Source organism: Asterias rubens, chromosome 13 (assembly GCF_902459465.1).
Source record: "Asterias rubens chromosome 13, eAstRub1.3, whole genome shotgun sequence".
Classification (NCBI taxonomy): domain Eukaryota; kingdom Metazoa; phylum Echinodermata; class Asteroidea; order Forcipulatida; family Asteriidae; genus Asterias; species Asterias rubens.
The window spans coordinates 12,229,749-12,250,289 of record NC_047074.1 but is presented as its reverse complement, the minus strand read 5'-3'; the positions used below and the strand labels follow the sequence as shown (position 1 = coordinate 12,250,289).

The window sequence follows — 20,541 nt, the reverse complement described above, 5'->3', positions numbered from 1 at the left end:
AAGGCTAAAAGCCACTCTAGGTATGTAGCTACAAGAAGAAAATGATAAAACATGAAAACAACTCAGGAGAGCTGGAGGCAGGAATTGATTTTCCTTTTTAAAGGCAGTGGACACTATTGGTAATTACTCAAAATATTTATTAGCATAAAACCTTTCTTGGTGACGAGTAATGTGGAGAGGTTGATGGTATACTAATCACGCGGATAAGTGCGCGTGATTAGTTTATTGCTGTTAAAGGCACTGGACACTATTGGTAATTACTCAACATAACTGTTAGCATAAAAACTTACTTGGTATCGAGCAATGGAGAGCTGTTGATAGTATAAAACATTATTAGAAACGGTTCCCTCTGAAGTAACATAATTTTTGAAAAAGATGTTATTTCTCACTAAAATAGTATTTGAATTGTATTCGATACCTCAGCTGATGATGTCTCGAATTCAAGGCATCTGAAAGCACACAACTTGTGCGACAAGGATGTTTTTTCTTCCCTTGCTCTCTCGCAACTTTGACGACTAACTGAGTTCAAATTTTCACAGGTTTGTAATTGTATGCATATGTTGAGAATACCAAGTGAGAAGACTGGTCTTTGGCAATTACCAAAAGTGTCTTGTCCAGTGCCTTTAATAATTGTTACAATTATTTTACAACTAATTATTTATTTATTTGTTTACTGATTTATTGGTTTGATGTGTATTTTCCTGTCAATTTCTGAATGTAAAGCGTTTTGAGATTTTAAGTAAAACGCTTTGTCAAGAATCGAGTCATAAGAGGTATCAGGTAACCTGGGGAGGTAGCGCAGTGCATGCTACACAGAACAATGAGTATAGCACACGAGTAATTTTAAAGAGCCAATAAAGGATGATCTCAATATGTCAACTATTACCTTTTTATGGTCAAATAGACATCGCAGATACCGGTTAATAACCATTTTACTCTCAAAATTTGCATTTAGTAATAAAAAACTCAAGTCAAAAATGCACCCGGCCGCGCGGCTTTGGCATTTCCACACCAAATAGCCGCCACTGACGTCATGATTCCTTTGTCGCGCGGGCTTGTTTGACCCCACGTTTTTCAGAAATTTGGCTTGGAGCGTTCTGGAAAAAAAAAACATTTTTACCATGTTTAACGTGAGGTAAGAGACTCGTTATATTTGTTATGTTTCCTGGATGGACTGCAGCTGTTAGAAAACTGTAATATCTATATATTTGAGATCCTCCTTTATAGGCTGTTTAAAGCGCGTGTTGTCATACTATGTTTTCGTTGGTGTATTGTCCGTCATAGACCATGTGAACTTTGTTTAAAACAAGTGTGACCTTGTACATTCTTTCAGTATTCTGCCAGGCAAGATACTACACTGGTCCTATGGGAAAGTTGACATTTTGTGTCATAATTTCCACATAAAACCTAGAGTTATGAAAGTAAAAGCTGGTCAATTGAGATGTGCCCCCTTTCATCTTATCAAAAGTTGAAAAGAATTAGACAGTGCAATCTCCATAAAATATAAGATTTTATGTTTTCTACTATTAGGCTGTGTACAAATCATGCCTGTAGGAACTCCAGGCTCTGTGGCTCTTTTGTAAACATGTGATGTCACGGGTCACATCGTCTATGTGTATTGAATTTTGGGGTCCAATATTTTGAGGTAACACGTTTGTGTTTTTTTCCGACGTAAGACACATACGTACTTGTTGGGCCTCATTGCGGGCGTTTTACTGCCTGTTATCGTACTATCATTTGTGTACATTCACATAATCAAAATCAGTATGAATCACGAGAAGCGGGTCGGTAAGGGGCAAAGCAACAGACCTTATGCACATGACGTCATTTCAGTAGGGCGCCCTCACCTAGAGGTCAAAAGGAGTTTGTTCATTGGCCAATTCTGTGCACCGCGCGTACAAATCTGTGCGTTTCGATTGTTTCGTCACCGTTTTTCCCACTAAGATGGCAGCTAGATGACGTCAATGCATAAGGTCTATAATTCGGACAACAAAGCCTTGAAGACATTTCTTGTAGTTACTCTGACATTTGGGATTTGCTATACACCACTTTTTCTTCTGGGAGTCTTGGAGACTTATGTTGACTTTCTTATCCCAGATTGGATTTTCTTGCTGACGTCTTGGATGCCTTTTTGCAATTGTGTATGCAATGTTTACATCTATTGCTTCTTCAACAAGTCTTATCGTCAAACGGCTAAAAAAGTACTGTTCAGGATGTTTCCCCGTTGTAAAACATCAGTTGTGCCGCAAAATATTAATTTGTAGCACACTTAGCAAAGAGTATTTAGGTATTTGTACTTCATAAATTTGTCTGTTGTAGAGTATAAAAAAGAAGGAAAAAAATGAATCCGTTTGTCTATGAACTTGATGATTTTGATGGACAGAACAATATTAAGGGATTTGGGTACTTTTTGTAACACAAAACACAACGTCAACAGATTGACATTAAACTTATACCGTTTAAAGATAATGATAGTATACACATTATTTCTTAAAATATTTCCAGATGACGTGCTGTAGCTTTCGAGAACTGGGTAAAACAATGTCACGAAAGGACGTTTTACATGCTTAAATAATTTTCGTCTTAGAACGCAAATCATTTTCGTGTCTTGTTTTACTCATATCTCAAAAACTACATGCACCTCAGCAAGTAACACTTTAATGGAAGCTTTCTAGCATAATTATTTTAAAACTATGTGATTCTGACGTAAATCTGTATAGACATTGTGTTTTGTGTCCCCCAGACCCTTTTAAACCGTGGAATCTAATTGAGACACATTTTGCCTTGTTTCTCGCCTAAAACATGCCAAAGACAAATGAACAACACTAGTAAAAATCATGGTTAGCATAATGATAGCATGGATGCGTCCATGAGGCATAAAAAGGCTCAAAAGGTGTTATTGTCCTGCCTCGTTGAAAACGATTGGGATTTTTTTGTGTTTTTTCCCCCTTCAAAATGGCCGCACGACACGCGTTTGAAGACAAACGGCTTGACTTTTTTTCAAACTTAATTTTTTTTTTGTCTGAGATAGAAATGTATCCTTTTTTCGTTATTGTATTCGTAAAAGAAAAGGGGAAAAACCCGAAAAAATTGGAAGCCTCTGAAAAGTAAGAAAGCGGTAGTAGAATGTAAATCAAGACGATTCTCTAAAGAACAAAATCTACCTGTAAACTAGAGACACACATGGTGTTACCGCAAACCAAATCACATTGATACCTCACCGTACAATGCCTCGAATCATATGTCATTGAAATCCTTCTTTATTTAAATAAATCTCAATCCTTGCAACAGCGTCAGTAGGGCATACTTGTCGGGTTTTTTATTTTGCGGCTATACACAAACTTAAAAGAACATTACAGAATTGGTTTCGCTAGCAAAAGAGTTGCTGGCAGTGTAATCAGTTTTTGTAATCCACCTTATACATAAACTGACAAACTTGTAGAAGTTTGGGATCGATGGGCCATCTGGGTCACAAGAAAATAGTGAAAAACCGATTACACATTTTGCATGACGTCGATACAAAAACAAAGAGGACTAAAACGCTCACTGAGCGATAAAATCCAAACGCGAAATTAGATTATCTATTTCTCATCAGAATATGAAATTTCAGACAAAAATATTTCAAGGGATGTTTTATACTATCATCATCATTATACCGTGTAAGTTTGATGTAAATCTGTGATCTTCACGATTTGTGTTTCTTACCAATTATTTAACCTTCCTTTAACAGATAGCTAATCACGATTAGAAAATAATGTTCAGTTTTTTGGATGAGGGACCGTGAAAAAAACTCAAATGGTTAAAACTCCGTTATAATATCGAAGTCTTATATAGCGCATGTATCTACCAAACAAGGTACTCAAGGCGCTGAATATAATACAAACTTTCAGAAAGATTGGTTATTGCAGTGATGAATTCTGAGACCCTACTTTTAGCACCTTCTAAGGGTTCACAAGGTGCTACGGCGCATACAGCAGCCACAGCCAGAAAGTGACCGGGGCGAACCCCATCTCTTTTCGATAAGTGTACTGGGTTCTTTTAGATGCGTTACACAACACATGGGACCAACGGCTTTACGTCCCATCCGAAGGACGAAGCAATGGTTGGTGTCTTCCTTAAGGATACAAGTGTCACGGCTGGGGATTCGAACCCACACTCTGCTGATCAGAAACACCAGAGTTTGAATTCGGGTGCTCTTAACCGCTCGGCCACGACACTTCCACGAAAACACAATCCACTCACATTGTAAGGCCCCGATCCTAGTTGGGATGCAAACCGAGGTCCACTGAGGTGAGAGCCAGGGGAAGAAACCACGAGCCAACCTGACACCCCCCCCCCCCCACAACGACAAAATCACATTTCTCGCTGAAAAAAAGGTATTTCAAACAAAATATTTTGAGACATTCTCAAAGTTTCAACGTTGCAAAAAAAATTGTAGTAAATGTTAATTAAAAACAAAACATATTTTAATATGTTTTGCAAGATTTAAAGTTGTTTAGTGTTCTATCGTCAAAAAGAAAGAAAAAAAACAGTACACTGGTTCTAATTTGTTTAGCTCATTTCATGACGTTAAAGCTGTCAGTGGACACCCCCCCCCCCCCCCCCTATTACTTACATTTAATATCAAGTGTCACAACATGAAGTATATACGTGTTGATTTAGTAGGGCCTACTTTTGAAACTACGTACGCGCTCTGAACGTGTCGGGTCTACAGGTCGTGAGATTTTATTATGCGGTAAACACTTTGTGCACTCCAACCTTGCATAGATGGAATACGACACGCACGTAAAATTTAATATACATAATCTATGCAAGTGAACTGTACATGTACATGTTTACATGAAGAGCTTCTGTGCATGCTTTGATATGGTGTTTTCGGTTCAATGTGTACATGCATGCACCTATACAAAACATACATAAGTGTGTATGGTAGATTTATATATTAACGGACGTTGAGAAGCCGCACCCCTTAGAGTAAATGCCGGAAACGTTGCATGTGAGGAAAGAGCGATAAGGTATGTATTAAAGTTAAGCCATTATTTTCAAAATGTAGTGTGGGATCGGTTTTTGACTATGGGCGATTGTAGTCACAAGGTCATGGTGGACAAGAATTGTATTGGAATAATTCACCATTATAATTGGGGCTCATATCAATACAATGTCAATACCAACAAATGGCCTATGCGTAAATGCATATAGGTCCACTCTAGGTAGTGAACTTGTCATAATTGATTTTGTTGAGCGACTATACTGTTGACTGAGCTTTGAATTTGGGTTTAGGCAAGGATTGTATTCTAATAATTCACCATTTACTAAACTGGGAGCTCATATCAAACTGCCTATGCGTAATGCAATAGATATTATCCCTTATGGTATTGAACTTGCCATGTTGTTATTTGTTGTGCGACCGTAACAATAATATGATATTCTCTTCGATTGAGCTGTGGAAGCCTTGGTTTTCTGCATTGAGGTATGTGCACATTATTATGTTAAAATCCACGGGCTACTCCAGCTGGGTTTGAACCCATGACCAACAGGGCCCAATTTCATAGAGCTGCTAAGCAACAAAAACTGCTTAGCATGAAATTTCTTCCTTGATGAAAACAGGATTACCAACCAAATTTGTTGCATGTTATTATTGCTTGTTACTGGTATTCAGCTGTTGTTTGCTTATCCTGAAAATCACGTGGAAATTTAGTTGGTAATCCTGTTTTTTATCAAGGAAAACATGTCATGCTACTAAGCAAAGGTTTGTGCTTAGCAGCTCTATGAAATTTGGCCGAGATGTCGCAGTTACCCCCATCAGTTCATAAACAATATTGTACTGTAAGTATATTAAGATACATGCGGGAATCTCTCACGCGAAATGAAATGTCCAACGTGATTTTAAAAAACATATGAATTGCTCTTATTAACAACTCGATTAACTACGGAGCTCCAAATGTGTCATCATTTATGGACGAAACGAAACGGGATCCGCGTTTCATTAGCTGGGATCCCATACAAATCCTTGTATTGGTCGGAAACACCGGCGGAATATTTTATAACAGAATAAACAATAAAACACAATAACAATATCACTTCATTCATGGCTAATAATTGAACCTTGTTCTTTCAAAGGCAGAGGGAAAATTGTTGAGGGAGCTGTGTACGGGTAAAGGACAGGGCAATATGCATGGACTAGAATGACATGGGGAAGACTTGAGAATGGAAATTGCAGCTATGTGACTTCATCCATAGAGAATGATTATGCGTAGACAGCTATGATGGTGATGATGAGGTCATGTGGTCAATGTGATCAGTGGTCCAGGGGTTTTAAACTGGGTGCAAATGGGGTTTCCAAGTTGACTGTTTATTGAAAAACAGGGATTTAGAAAACCACAATAACTTATATGCAAACTTAATATTTTGTTAATCATAATGTTAGGCTTATAATGAAATGGGTGCTGTGCACTGCTGTCACATAATAATAGTTACCAAACAAGAATCAACAACTACAACATAGGGTTATAAAATTAATAAAAAATATTCCTGCCAAAATAACTTTGGTGTTATGTGAACACCCTTATTATGTTGTTAATTTGGATTCCCTCTTGGTTCTCTATACTGTGACAACACCCCTGGTGTCAATCTAAACATCCTAGTTTTGGCAGTGCAATGTCATAAATGGCACTCCTGGGGCAGAATTGCCAAATCTTCTAGAAATAATAATTATTTTATGAGACGAAGCAACCAAAAGCGTCGTTATTTTTATTTTATTTGTTTGAACCAATGCCCTAAATAACCAGTCTGCGTCTGTCGGTATAATTAACTGAGTCGTGGATTTTACAACTGGTTGATCTTCAATTCAATTCCATTCTAGTCAACATTTATTTCATAGTACCCTTCTTATGATGTAACATACAAAATGCTACAAATAGATAAGCAAAATCAGAAGCACAGAAGATTGAGGGGAAATACTTCATCCATGTAGACCACTAGTAACGAGAAGACAGCCTAGAAAGACTAAAAACAGACTGGAACTAGCAGGGCTAAAGCAAATGCCATATGAGCTAGATTGGTTATAAATATTAAAAAGAGAGCTATGCCAGATAATGGGAGAGAAGAAATCTTAATGACATCGCCTGAAACTACAGACTTGGCCGAGTGAAGAAAGACGTATGTAAATAGCAATGCAAGTCGATGACAGTTATTGACAGTAATTGGAGTTTGATTACTTGTGTTTCCCCGAGACGAGGAGAACTACGTCTCATCAGTTGATAAAGCATGACTTGAGGAAACTAATAAAAACAAACTATAATACTATTTCGGAGATTGTTCACCACAATAAAAATACCGAAGTCTTACAAGGTACTCAAGGCGCTTAGAAAGATGGATTTCATTCAGTTTAATTGTTGTGGCTGGTGACTGACTAAATTTGTGCTTAGCAAAGAAATCTGTTTTCAAGAAAAAAGTAATTTTCCACGAATTTGATTTCGAGACACATCTGTACATATTTTATTTCTACAGCCGAACCTTTCCACCATCCAGCTAACTTCAAACCTTTGCTGTGTTTCTTTGATAAGTTTTCCACTCGCTAAATAAATTCATCTCCGTCATTTATATGTTAGACTTGCTTCAAGTCCCGTTCTCGTTTGAGAGGTCCCTCAAACGCATATCGCACCAACGTCACTATCTAGCACTCAATCCGTAGGATATAAATTTATTATAGCAGTGCGCGCTCGCCGTCAAAATGTGGTCCCGTGCGGAACAGGTATATATTTGGATACCAGAGCATCACAAAACAAGATTTTCTGGCGATGGCACGGGATTGGGACTTGAGTCAAGTCTATCATTATGGTGACTCTATGACACACAATCTTTTTTTCTGCAGGTGATTATTGCCATCATCCAGCAAACTTCAATCCAGTGACTGATCATGGCCCACGCATCAGAACCAGGTATGGATACCTCAGCTCGCGCCACCATCGACGACAGAAGGAGAATCAAACCATTTTACGAGCTACTCACCAATCTGGGGAATGAACTACTCAACTGTGAGCTCGCAGAGGCTCAAATCATGTGCAGAGGACAAGGAGTGCCGGAAGAGAAACTCCACACACAACAACCTTTGGAACTACTTCGGTAAGAATATACTAACTGGGCCAAATTTCATAAAGCTTTTAAAGGAAAGGTATACGTTTGGTAATTACTCAAAACAAATATTAACTTAAAAACTGACTTCGGTAACGAGCATTGGAGAGCTGTTGATAGTATACAAAATTGTGCGAAACGACTCCATCTGAAGAAACATAGTTTTTGAGAAAAAGGTATTTTCTCACTAAAATAATAAAAGACTTCTAGCTAAAGCTTTTATTCCTATCTGAAAGCACACAAATTCGTCCAACAATGGGTGTTTTTTCTTTCATCATTTTCTTGCAACTTCGGTGACCGATTGAGCCCAAATTTTCACAGCCTTGTTATTTTATGCTTATCATGGGATACACCAAGTGAGAACACTGGTCTTTCTTGGCAAGAAATGACCGTGGTGCCAGTCGCAATGTACGGTATGGTGTTTTGGCTGGTAAACTGTTTTTGCTAAGGAAAAGTTATTGATGCTGTGAGCATAATTTGTGTTTTATGAAATTAGGGGCCCATAGTATAGCACAACAAACTTGCTAAGCACGAAAAGATTTTTGTAATTTTTTATTTTGTCTGGGGGTCTTTCGAGAGTGTCAGGGTTATCCTGTTTCTTTATATACGTGTTATGTCCCTTATACATTATACTTGATGTAATTTTTATAGATCTGTTCATCTTCTCAATTTTTTGAGGTTTTGAGGAAATAACCAAAATAAATAAAACGTATTGTTAACTTTGGTCTTGCTTTTTATTTTTCTACTGCCGTGTAGTAGATCGCGGGATTTCGGGAAGATGAAACCTTCTTCTATTTTATTTTTCTAAATGGTAGGACCCTTGATGACATGGGAATCATCGGAGAAGACAACACAGACTTTCTCAAGCAGTTACTTCACGCAGCAGGATGCTTAGAGGGCAAAGAATATGTAAGCAAATCAATGTTTTAAGGTATTTTTTTTCATCTGCTTAGGTTCATTATTTTCATAAAGAAGCATGGTAAAAATCTCTCTAACTTGCTCAGTAAAGCAAAGTTTCTTTAAATGTGGACGTTATTTTAAATCATACACAATGCGTTACAAGTTAGACAGGGGTAGTCAAGAAGGACAAACAAATTACAGTATATCTTGAGATGTGTACAACCAGACCCCTGCCAACGATAAAATAATAATTATATAATTACAACAAGGAGATTGCTTTCAAACGCTATTACAATCACAAAACAGTAAACATTAAAATAATAAGCAAATCCAAAAACAACACCCATAAAACACCGTAACAAAACAGGAGGCAGTGACAAGTTAAAAACACAAACAAGACAAGGTTCCATGATCCCAAAAGCCCAAACACGAATTTACTTTAAAGCCCTCTAAAGCCAAAATAAAATAAACGACGTTCCATAACACAACGAGTACTTTTAATTTTCACCAAAGGTGGAAGTGTACGAACAAGAGAGGAGCAAACATCTTAAAGACGTTGAAATCCTCCTCGGCAGAAAAGATCAATTTTTCGTCGGACGTACCAAATACGTCAGTAAAATTCTCGACGTTTTCCATGATACGAATAATGTCAAATGTCGATGTGTTTTGGTCTACGGACTGGCTGGTACGGGAAAGACGAAGCTGGCAGTGGAAAGTTGCGCCATCTACAAGGGGCAGCAGAAGAAATCAGCCACTAGGTAAAGCTTTATGGAATCTTGACGTCATATGGTTTAAATACAAAGAGCGCCCTCACTAAAAGTCACAAAATGGTACCTCAATGGGAGACTTTTGGGACGCTGGGTGTCAGCAGACTTACCAGGTAAAATGTGCGCATGCTCAGAACTACGTAAACAATGAAAATTTACCTGGTAAGTCTGCTGCCACCTAGCGTTCCAAAGTCTCCCATAGTGATTTTAATATGGTTAACTTAATGGGACACAGGAGCAATAGGTGACAGGAGACCAGGCATCTTAAAAATCGACCCACCGACAAATAAGCTAGTAGTCTGACAAAACGAGGAAAAGTTGCAAAACTGACAAACCGACGAATAATGTACAGTATAGAGCAAGTACGATTAAGGGACTAAAAGTTGGCTATTGTCGACCATTGGGCGATTTTGCTCGGTACCCAGGATGTATTTCATGCATAGGTTAAACCATGGAACATTGGGTGCGTTCGTTTAGCTTCCCTGGGTCGACCCCGGTGTGTGGCGGTTTTTTTTCCAGGACGAGTGTGTGCAGATAATTACCCACGTTCGTCCTGGTAAAAAAAACGCCACGCACCGGGGTCGACCCAGGGGAGCTAAACAACGCACCCATAGCCTAGTGGTCACTGATCGAACTTGCCCAAAGATGGACTGCACATGACGTCATTGACCACCATCTTTGATGTTTCCTAAAGGCTTTATCGTGTAAACCTTCGTAAAGCTACAAAGGCGGAAGAGGTTTGGCTGTGGACCCTAAATAGCGTGGCGGGAAGGCAAGTCACACAGAGTCAGTTCAACATGCCGCTGGTGAAGGACTGGATAAAGAAATGTTGCCAAGGTAAATTTTCCGGCATCAATCATTAATTTAGTTGATTATCTGCATTTACATAAAAGTCACAGAAAAAAAACCCAAAACCCGTACCGTATTGGCATTCTGTACCCGTCCATTCCTGTTGACAGTACCCGTCCACTCTGAGAACGGGTCAAAACTTAATTGGGCTTTAACCAAACATGGGATGAGAGAAAAATCAAATTGCCCGAATTAAGAGTTGAACCCTTTAATGACACTTAAAAAACACGGTTACGTAATATTATTTTGTTGTAGATACTATCATTCTATTGGACAACGCTGACGATATAATCAGACCCTCTTCTACCAGCAGAGACCATTTCATCAACACAATAACCGACATTCTAGACTTGAACAACGCGTTCGTTAAAATCCTCATGACGTCACGGCATCCTGTGGATGTCCATTGTCTTAAAGATTTGCCAAACTTCCTCGAGCTGAAGCTTGAGCCACTGCAGGTTCACGACTCCATCTACTTGCTGAGGAAGATGGTAGACCAGGCTCAGAGTTCCTCCGGGATAGCTGTTGCCGGTGGGGACAGCACCAGAGATGACACGCCATTGTTTGAGATTGCTAAGCTGTGTGGGAACAACCCGCAGGCCCTGCGTGCCTTAGCGAGCCGCCTCAGCAGCGGGTTCCAACCAGATAAACTCATAGAGCATCTGAAGATACCAGCACTGATCCCTAAAGTCCTGGATCCTGGATCTCTAGCAGCCAGTACAGCTGTCCAGGATGAGAGAAAGGACTTCGAGGATCAACCGATGGTCCTGAGTGCTCTGAGTATCACTTACGAGGAACTTCCACAGCATCTCAAGGAGGTACTGTTGAAATTATCCGTGCTCCCGACCTCCTTCAGCTTACAACAAGGAGCCATGATTCTGGGAAGAGATAAACCAGACGAGGTGAAGTATGACCTGGAGGATTTGAGGAAGTGGTGTCTTATAGATAAAGAGAACTTTGATGACTTCGACTGTGGAGTAAACGATGACGACACATACTACTACATACATCCCCTGGTAAGATCCACTTGTTTGACCAAGTTAAAGTCAAGTAAGCTTTACGAAGTCGCGTACGAAGACGCTGTGCGTCGCTTCTTCGTGTACATCAATGATCGGCTCAAACAGTTAACGGAGCTTGGTCATAAAGACTTCTCCCGCGCCCTGTCAAAGTTTCAGTTGGAAAAGACGAACGTTTTCCACTACTTGGAACTCGACATGGGTAACAAGTTCGGTTGTAAGGTGAATGAGACTGAACAGACAACCGTCAACCCTACACCTCTTCCTGACACCAGGGAGGGTCTCTACAGCATCTTCGAAACCTTCTTGGAGCCATCAAAACGCTTGGAGTATTATCAGAATCGTAGCAGAGTAATGCTGAGCAGAAAGGAAATCGAAGGTTGGGCTTACCTACAAGGATGGGTCGCTGATGAGCTTGTTGTTAAGGCTAAATACGACGACGCTTGGGAGACGGTTGAAGAGCCTCTAAAGATTCTCCAGGTCAGAGAAACCGAGAGTGGCATCACGAATGACTTAGAAAGGGCCAGAGCTCAGCTTATGTACGTCAAGGGCCGTGTCCTAGTCGGACGACGTGAATACAGCAAAGCCTTTGAGGTACTGAAGCAGGCATTATCGATGCAGCAACGTATCTTGGGGAATCACTCCGTCACAGCTCGTTGCCTGAATGCTCTCGGTCATGCCTACTACAACAAGGCCGATGAAGGGTTTCTATCCAGCGGAGTGGACGAGGCTCACGAGTATCACAAGAAAGCATGGGAGATGCTGGTCAAGGTAACCGATGGCAAACCAGAGAAGCATTTTGACGCACCTATGTATCTGCTCAATATTGGCGCCAGTTACCATCAGATGGGGAAGAAGAATCTACTGTTGCGTAAGGGGAAAGCTAAGAAGTTCTTTGAGTTGGCGATCGCCAACTACAACGAAGCTTACGAGCTTGCAAGAGCCCTAAGATTGACCAACTCGTCCAACAGTGCCTTCATTCTGAAGAATATGGCGATGAGCCACTGTGAGATGGAGGTGAGTCTGTTGGGTTTTTAAAGACAATGGACACTGTTGGTAATTATCAAAGACCAGTCCTCTCACTTGGTGTATCTCAACATATGCATAAAGTAACAAACCTGTGAACATTTGAGCTCAATTGGTCGTCGAAATTGCGAGATAACAATGACAAAAAAAACACCCTTGTCACACGAAGTTGTGTGAGTTTAGATGGTTGATTTCGAGACCTCAAATTCTAAACTTGAGGTCTCGAAATCAAATTCGTGGAAAATTACTTCTTTCTCGAAAACTATGTCACTTCAGAGGGAGCCGTTTCTCACAATGTTTTTTTACTATCAACCTCTCCACATTACTCGTCACCAAGTAAGGTTTTATGCAAATAATTATTTTGAGTAATTACCAATAGTGTCCATTGCTTTTAAAATTACACTTATATATTTATTTTGTTTATTTATTTATTTACACCTCAACACCACAAGCGGCAGTATCAGGATGGTGAACATGAAACGGGAGGGAAACCACAAAGTTGGGGAAAACCCACGCAATAAGGAAAGGGTCTGAACCCAATTCAAATGTAAGGAACCAGGTCTGAGTTGGGATTCGAACCGGGTCCACAACCCATAGTAGGCCCAAATGCTAATAGTATAATTGGTCGATTTTATTTTAGAAACTATATGAAAAGCCAATCATAAAATTGAATGGAAACTGGGGCATAAGTTTTGAGGTTGGGTGAAAACAAGAAACGCTCTCGTAACACTCTCGTTGTGTTCATGCACTAGATCCAGTTACCCAGATTCTTCAAAGAACTTACAGAAAGAAAACAAGTATGAATTGTCCGATTGTTTCTATTTAGGATTATGAGAAAGCCTTGCCGCTGGCTATCCATGCAGCTGAAATAAGGGAGAAGTCGATAGGTATCCACCCCACTACTGCACGCAACCTGTACTTCATTGGTTCACTCTACGACAGCCTGGGCGATAAATACATCAAGAAAGGTGGTTTTATTTACATGTTTAAACTTGATATTCTTTCTCATGACGGTAAAGTTAGTTTTATATTGAACATTCCAATATAATTTTTTAGGCCTACAGCGAGTATATAATAACCACTTACGATGTACAAAGATATACACTGTACAAACCTGTTAATATCCAACCAATAATAATAATAATAATAACAACAAATTCTTATATGTATACCGCATTTCACAATAAACCGTATAAATGCGTTTTACATTCTGGTCATTGGGCCAATAACATCCCATTAATCTTTCTCAGCTCCCAACCCTTGTTTGATGCATTTGTGTGCTTTCAGATAAGAATAAAAGACTTCTAGCTAAAAGTATTTTAATATTTTTGTGAGAAATTACCTCTTTCTCAAAAACTACGTTACTTCAGAGGGAGTCGTTTCCCACAATGTTTTATGTTATCAACAGCTCTCCAATGCTCGTTACCAAGTCAGTTTTTAAGTTAGTATTTGTTTTGAGTAATTACCAAACGTGTACCATTCCTTTAACCACTCGGCCACGTCACTCTACCAATATCGGTGTACAAGTTAGACATTCTCTGTACAAACACACGGGAATGTCCAATGTCGTCCAATATTGATTTACATGGTAGACAATCATTCACATGTGAATATCCAAAGTCCAATATCGGAAAAACAACATTGATATATATTTATTCGCTGTACAAACCCATTATGTGAATTTAAAGAAACATTTATATCATGAGAGATAATATTATAACATGGTTTCACCGCAAACATTATCACAAGTTCATGATAAATAGCTGTAATATTATCCAGTGATTGTTTTATTTATTTATCCCTTAGACAAGAAAACATCTGACCAACACTTCACAGACGCCTTAGAATACTACAACAAAGCACTCAAGATGGAGATGCAGTTGGGACCAAGGGGTCATAGTATCGAGTATGAGGATCTCAAGACGGACCTGCAAAGTTTGCTCAAGAAACGCCAAGGAGACAAGACGGAGCTTGAGACATACCAAAGAATATTTCATGTAAGATACATATTATTATAGTCCATTATCACGTTGCCACCATCTTGGTCATGTTCCCTGCGTCCAATAACAGTAATGCTAATGTTATTCATTGTTCAAAAAAGAACCAGACTATTTCTCATTCCAACCTCAGTTTGCTTAAAGACGATGTGACCCATGTTTACATTCAAAACGCCCTCTGTTGAAAAAAACACTGCATACGTCATGTTTCGCCGGGCAAAAAGACGCGTTGTCATGGTAAGATTGCATACACTTTCTAGCTGGCTGCCAAATAATACAAAGGTTTTGCCCGGCGGTATGCGCGCGAATCATGTTATGGTTTTCGAGTGACGTCAGAGGTCAATCGTCTATACATTGATTTGAATGGGAGAAAATCAAGATGGCCGTACCATTATAAAAGGTCTATATAATGGCGTTTAGCCATTATACACTTTCGGTAAACAGTATTGTCCAAGTCCCACAATTCGTGTATCACAACTTATATATAAAATAACAAACCTGTGAATATTTAGGCTCAATCGGTCATCGGAGTCGGGAGAAAAAAACGGGAAAACCCACTCTTGTTTCCGCGCGTTTCACCGTGTCATGACATGTGTTTAAAATAAATCCGTAATTCTCGCTAACAGAATTTATATTGTTTTATTGTTTTCTCAAAAAGTACAGCATTTCATGGAACAATATTTCATCAAGAGAAGTCTTTCACCATTACCTACTGTAAACCCTGTAAATTATTTGTAACTCTGTGATTTGTTTTCTTCTTTTTCTTCTGTACCGAAAGGGTCCAATGGCTTTAAACAACTTGATGATTTAAAGCTGTATTTGATTTCGGTGATTCAAAACCATTGGTTTGTGCAACCGTTCGATTTTTTTTCAATCCTATATGTATCTAAAAAAAAAACTAACATCTGAAAATTTTATTTTAAAACAAAGCATTTTTGAGAAATCAGGAGCGAAAAATATGTCTTCGCAGGAAGAATACTCTTTAACAGGAATACACAACCCGAGAAGCGCGTTTCTGAGATTCAAATTTAGGGGCATAACAACTGCACTTTAAAAAACTAAAGAGTTGACTCCAACACTTGCATGAGTTCGGTGAGTGACAACATATTAGAAAGTGTTGGATCCAGCTAAATCTAGCATTTTAATTTTTTGATCCAACGCAAAAAGGGTTAATTCAACAATTTAAGTGTTAATCTCAAAAAATTTCCTTTGAATTGTTGGATCAGCTTTTTAAACGTTAAACGGGCACTTAAATTGTTGACCTAATACTTTAAAATGCTGGATTTAACATAAAATGTTGGATTCAACTCTTTAGTTTTTAGAGTGTGTTGACTGTTTACATTACCGGCCGACCGCATTAGCCTACTTCAATTCAATTCAATTCAAGACAACAGTTATTTTCGGATCACCCTTCTCTATTAGACCTCATGCATTGACGTCACCCAGACGCCATCTTAGAGGAAAAACAGTGACGAAACAATCGAAACGCACATATTTGTACGCGCGGCGCGCAGAATTGGCCAATGAACAACCTCCTGTTGACATCTAGGTTAGGGCGCCCTACTGAAATGACGTCATGTGCATAAGGTCTATATAACATTATACGAATTATTACGAAGTGAAATGTTGCTCAAAATATTGTATGCTATACAAAGCTGATGTTTTTATTGCTATTATTACCAAACGTAAAACTTCTATTTAATGCTTACTCTACACATTCTCAGGACGCTGATAAGAGTGCAATGTCACCGGAAGAGGTGACCTTGACCTTTGACTCTTTACCGGATGTTGCAAGGCAGTCAGCAAGAGGTCAACACGAGCCACAAGACGACGATGACATGGATGTCAATGAGGCAGACGACAATTCAGGAGCGACAAGACGAAGAGCGCCAGGTATGTTACAACTAAAGGCATTGGGCACCTTCAGTCTTCTCACTTGGTGTATCCCAACATAATCACAAAATAACAAACATCTGGAAATTTGAACTCAATTGGTCGTCGAATTTGCGAGATAATAGTGAAAGAAAAAACACCCTTGTCACACGAAGTTGTGTGCTTTCACTGCTTGATTTCGGGATCTCAAATTCTAAATCTGCGGTCTCGAAATCAATTTCAAATATGAAAAATTACTTCTTTCTCGAAAACTACGTTACTTCAGAGGGAGCCGTTTTATACCATGAACATCTCGTTACCAAGTTTATGCAAACAATTATTTTGAGTAATTACCGATAGTACCCACTGCCTTTATTACTTGAACTTACGTTAACTAATACTAAGACGAGACACTGGGTTTGGGACAGCTTGGGAAATATCAACATGAGGGACAGGGAGATCTGGGGACAACTCATCCGTAACATCATTGATCGAGGACACCACTCAAAATAGAAGAAATCAAATGAACTTTCAGTGCTTTCTCTTTATTTGGTTATTCAGAAAATAAATAACCAATCCTGGTTATTCATTGTCAATCCTCAACTATGGAGTTGGACAGCTTCGTAGAGCCGCGGTCCCCAAGCAACTTACACGGGAGTGGTCTCCCGTTCCAGTCGCTTGAGGACCGCGGCTCTGCAAAACTGTCCAGCTGTCGATTTCACCAAACTCTTCCTAACTTATGATTAATCTTAGGACTTAGAACGGGTTCAGATCCGTATCCAAATACGTAGGACGCATTGAACCCATCCTAAGTTACTCCTCCTAACTGGAGTTAGGATTAATTACAGCGTTTCGTGAAATCGGCTGCTGGCCACTCAGGACTTGACCAACGGCTAGGTTGGAAACTGAGTCAAGTCTATAGGCAAAGAAACAAATTAGACTCAAACTAGTCGTGATGCAAATTTCAGTCGTAGAAGATCTGAATGAGAAAAAAAAACATTCCTCACGGTCTCCAACACTTCTACTGAAGCAATCGTCACATCGGCTCTTTCCGTCACACCTTAATTCGCCGAACAAATACACCCCGTCAATCGTCAAAATTACGAAAATCAAAAATATATTGAACAGACACGCCCCCATCCATGAAACGTGTATAAACAATGTTTTACTTTATTTATGTGCCGTTAAATTCAACCGTCACTGATTTCGACAGCGTCATACGACTTGTAACAATTTAAGTTTGTTACATTTGTTTAAAGAAACAAAATGTTGGTTTTTTTCAGCACCAGTTTTCATGCAAGAGACTGCGAGTAAAAAGAGGCGCTGCAACATACAATAGATGTTCGAAGATCGTGAATTACGCCAGAGATCTGCCGTTGAGCACACGTCCATAATCACCTTTGACCTCGCATCGATGATATTCATGGTTCTGGAGATTTGCAGTTAAAACTGATTTACATGTGTATACATAACCAGCCTCGAATTTACCCACAGCACGTGCCGTTGAAAAGTTCTAACACAAATTTAAATTTTCCTCATATAGAAGTGCCCCTACCAGAGGAAAATTGCTGTGCCCCTTCAAGAGAGAAACTCAATGCATGCATAATAAAGACAATACCTTGTCATTGCGGATAAAGACAGAAGGTACACCTTTATCATGCTGCGTCCATCTTGGTCATGTTCCTCGTTTCGAATGCATGCTAGTAATCATCTTGCAATTAGGAACCAGACTATTCTGTTCTTCAAGCCTCGAAATTCAAGATGGCTGCACCGTGGTAAAGGTCTATAGTGTTGTGTGCACGTTTCCATTATTTGAGGGAGTCAGTGAGGGCGCCCTGCAAGGGGTCTATAAATAACCAGCGTTCTCATTCTGAACTGATGAGCGCTCCCTATATATAAATAGTTTTTCATTGAAAAACAATGTGTACAATTATAATTATCTTTGAAATATGAGGATGGAGTGAAAAATATGCTTCAATTAAGAGAGTCTTGCTGTGCAATAACTTATTTTTAGATGCCGAGGAATTTAGCTGTTGTTTGTATATTGCTGATAACATTTGAGTTGCTGATTATTATTATTATCGTTATTTTTATTTTATTTTTTTAGATTTAATTGGTCTGTTATATTAATCGGTGGGTTATTATACCATCATTGTTCTTGTCCTTTGTTTTATGTTGTTGCGATGATGGCTTTGGGGTTTTTGCGCAAGCCGCTGTATGTAAGCCCTATAAAAAAAGTAGTTTTTATCATATTTGTTTTGATATTATTTTTTTCCAAGACGTGTCTCAGTACTACTATTCATCTCATTATCATTTATTTATTAAGACAATTGATAATAATGTAAATATTTTACGTAATTCTTTGTAACCCTGTAAAATGTTATCAAATGTAACTATTTTTGCCTTTATACCATCGGTTTTTTGGTAGGTAAGTTGTTCGCAACAGGCAATTCTTTTTACTCAAATATTACTCTGAACAAAGATCATTGACTTTTTTAGGGAGTCCGCCAATACACTTTGGTAGGGCACCGGAACGTTAATCCAGAGGTCGTTGGTTCAAATCAAATCCACTCCAGTAAATTTTGACTTAGTTCGAACAACAAGTATTACACTTTAAAACCTTTTACTGTTTGACCATTCAAAAACATCCACATGGCTTAGAATAAAATGTCATTACAGCCTGCAACAATGACATCATCATGGCGTTTGCGTAATACATCAATTTGCATTTATATTTTTAATTAGAAATTGAACTCGGGAAAGTCCCGAGTATACACATCGGTGTATAAAGGGAACCCAAATAAATATTCTTTATCCCCGATGCAAATTTAACAAATATTATAAGCTTTACAGCAGAACTGAATGCTACGAACAGATGATCTTATGGGCACAATTTTATGGAATTTTGGATGAACTTTTTCGCTGAGAAGGTGGACAAAACATTGACCATTGTGAATAATAATATGAGAAAACATTGAAATGAAAGAGAAGATTCTTGCTTGCGTGCAAACTGTGGTTGAATAGTTTGTTATATGAAAACTTGTTTGAACCTTTATTTGTAAATTATTGATATAATATTTTAACTTATGGAGAAGGTTTTTTGTCAATAATAATTTTTAAAGCTTTTGTCAGAAAAAGTGATGTATGCTATTCAGTAGTGTTCTACTTTGAATGATCAAAAACATAATCTATCTGGTTAAAGGCAATCGATTGGTCATAGTGAGTGAAAAATATGGTGGTCGGATTCGGCATTTTCCATTAAAATAAACAGTCATAAATAGTACTAAAATTTCAATAACGCTATTAAAGCAGTTTATTGCTAAGTTTTGGTGTGTTATCTACTCAGTCGTTACAATATTCAAACTAAAATAAATTATATTATACCCAGATTTTAACTCGTAAAAACTGTACATGGTCTCATGTATGTGCATTATTTTGGGCTGACTTAATTTTCTTTTATTATAGATCTAGCTCCATAAAACTTCTGAAAGCTTTAAAGGCAGTGGACACTATTGGTAATTGTCAAAGACTAGCCTTCACAGTTGGTGTATCTCAATTCATAATGCATAAAATAACAAACCTGTGAAAATTTGAACTCAATCGGTCATCGTTAAGATGGTTGATTTCGAGACCTCAAGTTCTAAACCTGAGGTATCGAAATCAAATTCGTGGAAAATTACTTCTTTCTCGAAAACTATGGCACTTCAGAGGGAGCCGTTTCTCACAATGTTTTATACCATCAACCTCTCCCCATTACTCGTCACCAAGACAGGTTTTATGCTAACAAATATTTTGAGTAGTTACCAATAGTGTCAACTGCCTTTAATTGTTGCTGAAAGAAAGAAGACTCACCGTTACTTTGTACATGCTCACTGGACGGTTGGTTTTCCAGATTTAACACCCTCTGTGGACTTTTTTGTGGCACGAATCCCCAATATGAGTCTCCTGACGATGACTTCTATAGCAAGCTAGTCGAAACGT

The 20,541-nt window shown here is 38.6% G+C and overlaps 1 protein-coding gene across 1 annotated transcript; it reads left to right on the top strand.

Annotated features, from left to right (window-relative positions):
• The first annotated feature begins 4,867 nt into the window (after nucleotides 1–4,867).
• LOC117298435 lies at nucleotides 4,868–19,970 on the top strand. The gene is made up of 10 exons (XM_033781696.1): nucleotides 4,868–5,015; nucleotides 7,874–8,124; nucleotides 8,949–9,042; nucleotides 9,547–9,791; nucleotides 10,495–10,637; nucleotides 10,905–12,682; nucleotides 13,518–13,659; nucleotides 14,498–14,688; nucleotides 16,413–16,581; nucleotides 17,844–19,970. Exons 2-10 carry the CDS (start codon nucleotides 7,919–7,921, stop codon nucleotides 17,897–17,899), a joined length of 3,024 nt encoding a protein of 1,007 aa, XP_033637587.1. The 5' UTR covers nucleotides 4,868–5,015; nucleotides 7,874–7,918; the 3' UTR covers nucleotides 17,900–19,970.
• The last annotated feature ends 571 nt before the right edge of the window (nucleotides 19,971–20,541 follow it).